We start from the raw sequence: 5,703 nt of genomic DNA, 5'->3' as shown, positions 1-5,703 counted from the left end.
CCAATGAGGGCATTAGCAATGATAACGATCATGATGATGAAGATACTGAATACTCACTGGAGGCCCTTAAGAGACGTAGGCGTAGTGCTCCTCATCCTGACATACAAAAGTTCAATAAAGCAATATCTCGTATTGATGATAGGAGTGCTGTGAGAGGAGCTTTTGATAGAGCTAGGGTGGAGAGAAAGAAGTCGTTTGTGAAGTCGTCTTATTCTCATTTGAGCCATCACATTGTGTCAAGTGATACTAATGTTAGACAACGATAACACACACTTAATATTAATTGTTTATTTGTACTTCTTTTATAATACTCTTTTATACTTGTTTCTTCTTACAAAATTTTTACCTTAAAAATTTTCACCACCGGTCTCTCCATCCTTTCTCTAAAGGTATAATTTTAGCTTGTATTTTTTCTAAGGTTTTAATATTCCTTGCTTTGTGCCTTTATATTTTTTATCAAAATATTTTTAATATGCATAAATTATAACGGTATTTTGCATCAAAAGCAACTACAGAGTTGTAATTTTGTTGCTCTTTTTGGCACATTGTTTACTCTTGTTTAAACTTAGGGAAATAAATAAAAAAGGATGTCAAGAGGAGTGACAAGGAGAACTAGTAGTTGTATTAGTGCAAACAAGACAATGAATTTTAACTTTTTATTCGAAAAAGAAAAATAATATTAAGGGCTCAAACTTCAGTTCCACACAGCATATACAGCCTCCTCTGTAAAGTATTTAAAGCAAGAAAAATAAAATGCATGTAGCTACACATATTATTATAAAATACTTTTTGGCCTCTAATAAAGCTAATTTTAATCACAATGCATTGTTTTATAATATCTACTGCAACATCACTTCCTATCTTTCAACTCTTCTATTCCTGAATCTAAAGTTAAAGTAGAAGGAAAACTTCTCATACTACTAATATCTGATACTGTATGACGTCCACTGGATACTGTTCTTTGAGATGCAAATGAGAAAATACTAGTAGCATCATCTTCCTTTAAATTTCTTTTTTTCAAGTAATTTTTAAGCAATGTTTTTGTTTCACTAGTTTTGGCATAAGATAATGCAGTTTTGCCTTTGTTAGATTTAATAGTTGGATCAGCTTTCCACTCCAGCAATAACTTAACTACTTCATAATGTCCTTTAGCACTAGCAAGCATCAAAGCAGTAGCACCGTCTTTGTTTTGAACATTAGGATCAACTTGTTCCTTCAGCAACAGTTCAACTATTTGAGTATGACCATTTTGACAAACCAACATAAAAGCATTCCAACCATCTTCGCTTTGAACATTAGGATCGACTTGTTCCTTCAGCAACAGTTCAACTATTTCAGTGTGACCATTTTGACAAGCCAACATTAAAGCATTCACTCCATCATTCCTTTGAACATTAGGATCAACTTGTTCCTTCAGCAACAGTTCAGCTATTTGAGTGTGACCATTTTGACAAGTGAACATTAAAGCATTCACTCCATCATTCCTTTGAACATTAGGATCAACTTGTTTCTTCAGCAACAGTTCAACTATTTGTGTGTGACCATTTTGACAAGAGAACATTAAAGCATTCCAACCATCTTTCTCTTGAACATTAGGATCAACTTGTTCCTTCAACAGCAGTTCAACTATTTCAGTGTGACCATTTCGACAAGCTGACATAAAAGCATTCCCCCCACTGTTTCTTCGAACATTAGGATCAACTTGTTTCTTCAGCAACAGTTCAACTATTTGTGTGTGACCATTTTGACAAGAGAACATTAAAGCATTCCAACCATCTTTCTCTTGAACATTAGGATCAACTTGTTCCTTCAGCAACAGTTCAACTATTTGTGTGTGACCATTTTGACAAGCGAACATTAAAGCATTCCAACCATCTTTCTCTTGAACATTAGGATCAACTTGTTCCTTCAGCAACAGTTCAACTATTTGAGTGTGACCATTTCGACAAGCTGACATAAAAGCATTCCCCCCACTGTTTCTTCGAACATTAGGATCAACTTGTTCCTTCAGCAACAGTTCAACTATTTGAGTGTGACCATTTTGACAAGCAAACATTAAAGCATTCCAACCATCTTTCTCTTGAACATTAGGATCAACTTGTTCCTTCAGCAACAGTTCAACTATTTGAGTGTGACCATTTCGACAAGCTGACATAAAAGCATTCCCCCCACTGTTTCTTTGAACATTAGGATCAACTTGTTCCTTCAGCAACAGTTCAACTATTTGAGTGTGACCATTTTGACAAGCCAACATTAAAGCATTCCAACCATCTTTCTCTTGAACATTAGGATCAACTTGTTCCTTCAGCAACAGTTCAACTGTTTGAGTGTGATCATTTTGACAAGCCAACATTAAAGCATTCACTCCATCATTCCTTTGAACATTAGGATCAACTTGTTCCTTCAGCAGCAGTTTAACTATTTGAGTGTGACCATTTCGACAAGCTGACATAAAAGCATTCCCCCCACTGTTTCTTTGAACATTAGGATCAACTTGTTCCTTCAGCAACAGTTCAACTATTTGAGTGTGACCATTTTGACAAGCCAACATAAAAGCATTCCAACCATCTTTCTCTTGAACATTAGGATCAACTTGTTCCTTCAGCAACAGCTCAACTGTTTGAGTGTGACCATTTTGACAAGCTGACATTAAAGCATTCCAACCATCTTTCTCTTGAACATTAAGATCAACTTGTTCCTTCAGCAGCAGTTTAACTATTTGAGTGTGACCATTTTTGCAAGCCAACATTAAAGCATTCCAACCATCTTTCTCTTGAACATTAGGATCAACTTGTTCCTTCAGCAGCAGTTTAACTATTTGAGTGTGACCATTTTTGCAAGCCAACATTAAAGCATTCCAACCATCTTTCTCTTGAACATTAGGATCAACTTGTTCCTTCAGCAACAGCTCAACTATTTGAGTGTGACCATTTTCACAAGCCAACATTAAAGCATTCCAACCATCTTTCTCTTGAACATTAGGATCAACTTGTTCCTTCAGCAGCAGTTTAACTATTTGAGTGTGACCATTTTTGCAAGCCAACATAAAAGCATTTGCTCCATGATCTTTTCGTAGGTATTTATAATCAATTCCTTTGCTAATCAATAGCTCAACAACTTCATAGTTACCAAAGTAAGTAGCAATCATTAAAGCATTTGATCCACCCAATGTCTTCTTCAGGTGAGGATTAGCATTAGCTTGTAGTAACATGTGAATGATTGAAATGTGATTATATTTACTTGCTCTCATTAGTGCTGTCCATCCTTTATTGTCCTGAATGTTAACATTAGCTCCAGCAGACAGTAAACTGTGTACAATGTCCTCATGTCCTCTTTCACAAGCTAACATTAGTGCTGTCTTGCCTTCTTCATTAGTATGATCAATGTTAACAGTTTCTAGTTGAAGAAGAAACCCCACTGCTTCATTATTACCAGCTGTGACTGCCTCAAGGAGAGCTAGTTCAAAGGTGAAGTTCATATTCTCATCTTCTTGAAGGATAGGATGATCATTGATGTATAAACTAAATATACCAATAAGATGCATAAACTGTAACTTTCCTCCAGTATATTCTATTAGACTATCAGCTGTGGAACCAAGTACAGAATATTTGATGATAATGCAACCAGATAATATTGTAATGTATTTCATTATTGACTGCTGGTGTCCAACAGGAAGTAAGTTGTGGATCAGTAGAGAGAGTCCACTAATTTTGCTACCATGCCATGGATTATGAAGCTTCATTGAAATCATTGGCACTTTTGATAAATCTGGTATATGTCCTCCATATATTGTTTTTAGTGCTTTGTTTAAATGTTGTACTTGAGCTGAAAAACAAAGATTATCAGCTTTTTCCTGGTATTTTCTTAATTCACTAACAATATTTAATTTGCTGACACCAAATATAAAGTCCTGAAGAAAGACTTCGCTCATGTCCACTATCAGACTGCAATCAAGAAAATCATAAAATGGATGAATAATTTTGAAAATTTCATCTAATGATGCATTTGTTAGTTTATCATTCCAATGCATGTAAGTCTCCAACCATATGGTAAGATTAGCTAACTGTTCAGGATCATTTTCAATTTTTGTCTGAAAGCCTGAACGTACATGCATCATTAAACTGGAGAATTCTTTATTGAGACCAATTAATGTATTCAATATCTTCTTTTCATCCTCTGCTGTTTTAAACATTACTATTGCCTGTACATGTGATTGTGGTCTGGTAGTGACAGCACAATAACTTCTAGCTGACCTTGGTGCACTTTTTTGTAAATTTCTTCTAATGTCTTGTACAAGTTTGTTTTCTTTTCTTTTGTTCAGTGCATTAATCACATCAGCCCATGTTGCTTTAGGAGCCATCTTCAACCATTTTGAGTACAATGCTAACTTTCTGTCTTCAATTGTTACATTTTCAGCTTCAATTTTTGAAATGTCAGAATAAGTAGTTCCTGGTAAGCTAAGACCAAATGGTTTCCATTCAACAAGTGGTTCAAGCCATTGAGTTAATAATGAAATATCAGGTTGATCATCAATCATAGGACCAGGATTGAGTTCAACATCTCCTGATAAGAGGAGGAGCATACGTAGACAAACAATCAAATAGAAATCATTGTAAATCAGGTTAGAACTGCTGCCTCCAGGTAAGACTACTGACTGGAGGTAATTTGTATCAGTAACAGTAACACCAGTAGTATATTGTACTTGGTAGCAGTTACCTAATAATAATAAGTAAATATACAAGTACAAAGTTGCAATTGTTGTTTACCTGTTGGAGGAATCATCAAGATGTGTCTTAATAAAGAGAGAGAGTGAAAGAGGAGGAGGAGGAAAGAAATAAGAAACAGAGCTGATGGTAGTTTAGATGTCTTCTCTCCTGATGTAGTACTTCCTGACTTGCTGTCTACTGCAGCTTTGAATGAGTGAGAGTGGCGGCCATTAGCTGGTCTACTGGAGGCAGCTTGACAGTAGTTCCACAGTCCAATACTTGCTCTCCATTGAGAGACATCAATCATCTTGTACTATAGTATGGAGGACAATGAGAGAATTAGGTAACTTAAGGTGTAGCTATTTCAGTAAGTGATCAGCTGCACCACAATAAAGAAAGGACTTTATAAAAGCAAGAAGAGATGATTTAGTTAGTAGTCTCTGAAAGCTGGACAAAAGAGCAAGCCTTTGCAGTAGCAGGCCAGAGCAAGTCCACCAGTATAAAGGATGGGTGTATCAGTGTATGTGTGTGGTATATAGGACCTCATGAAAATAGTTGCTGGAACACACGAATAACACTGAATATCATTATCAAGAATGATTATAATTGATAGAACAATACTGATTGTATAGTCAACAGAATTAAAAAGAAATACTAAAAGTGTTTTTTATGAAAAATAGAATTTAAAAATGATCTCTGTTAATTTACTTGACAAACAAAACAGTTATAGTTATAATCAAGAGTACATAATATTGTTATAATAAAGGATTATAGTATTATTATTATTACCACAGTTATAAATCTCCTTGTCGTCTTCCTGACTCTTTCTGTCTCTTCTTAGCAGCTTCAGTAGCAGCATATCTCTCCTCTGCCCCCTCAATCTGCCCCAATGTCCCAGACTGATAGTCAGTATAAGCCTGCTGTATCTCCGCCCACGTATTCATCACAAAAGGTCCTGAACGAACAACATTCTCATTCAATGGCACCCCAGCTATTA

At 35.6% G+C, this 5,703-nt stretch overlaps 2 protein-coding genes across 2 annotated transcripts in view; both read right to left on the bottom strand.

Annotated features, from left to right (window-relative positions):
• Positions 1-2,917: 2,917 nt before the first annotated feature.
• Positions 2,918-3,352, bottom strand: LOC109584584 (ankyrin repeat domain-containing protein 29-like; the record flags this gene model as incomplete). Its single annotated transcript, XM_020000373.1, has 2 exons — positions 3,059-3,352; positions 2,918-2,965 (listed from the first exon to the last, which is right to left on the bottom strand). Coding segments are annotated over exons 1-2 (339 nt in total), but the record flags the coding sequence as incomplete, so codon positions are not given.
• A 2,053-nt stretch (positions 3,353-5,405) lies between these two features.
• LOC100638480 (pirin-like protein) overlaps positions 5,406-5,703 on the bottom strand; it is a 10,876-nt gene continuing 10,578 nt past the window's right edge. The window contains exon 2 of the mRNA XM_020000383.1: positions 5,406-5,661. Within this exon, the coding sequence (XP_019855942.1) occupies positions 5,501-5,661 (161 nt within the window). The 3' untranslated portion in view covers positions 5,406-5,500. The remainder of the gene's footprint in view (positions 5,662-5,703) is intronic.

The sequence above is a fragment of the Amphimedon queenslandica genome, unplaced genomic scaffold (genome assembly GCF_000090795.2).
Source record: "Amphimedon queenslandica unplaced genomic scaffold, v1.1 AMPQUscaffold_13195, whole genome shotgun sequence".
NCBI lineage: Eukaryota > Metazoa > Porifera > Demospongiae > Haplosclerida > Niphatidae > Amphimedon > Amphimedon queenslandica.
Note: the sequence above shows the minus strand (reverse complement) of the source record. Positions and strands in the feature narration are given on the sequence as shown.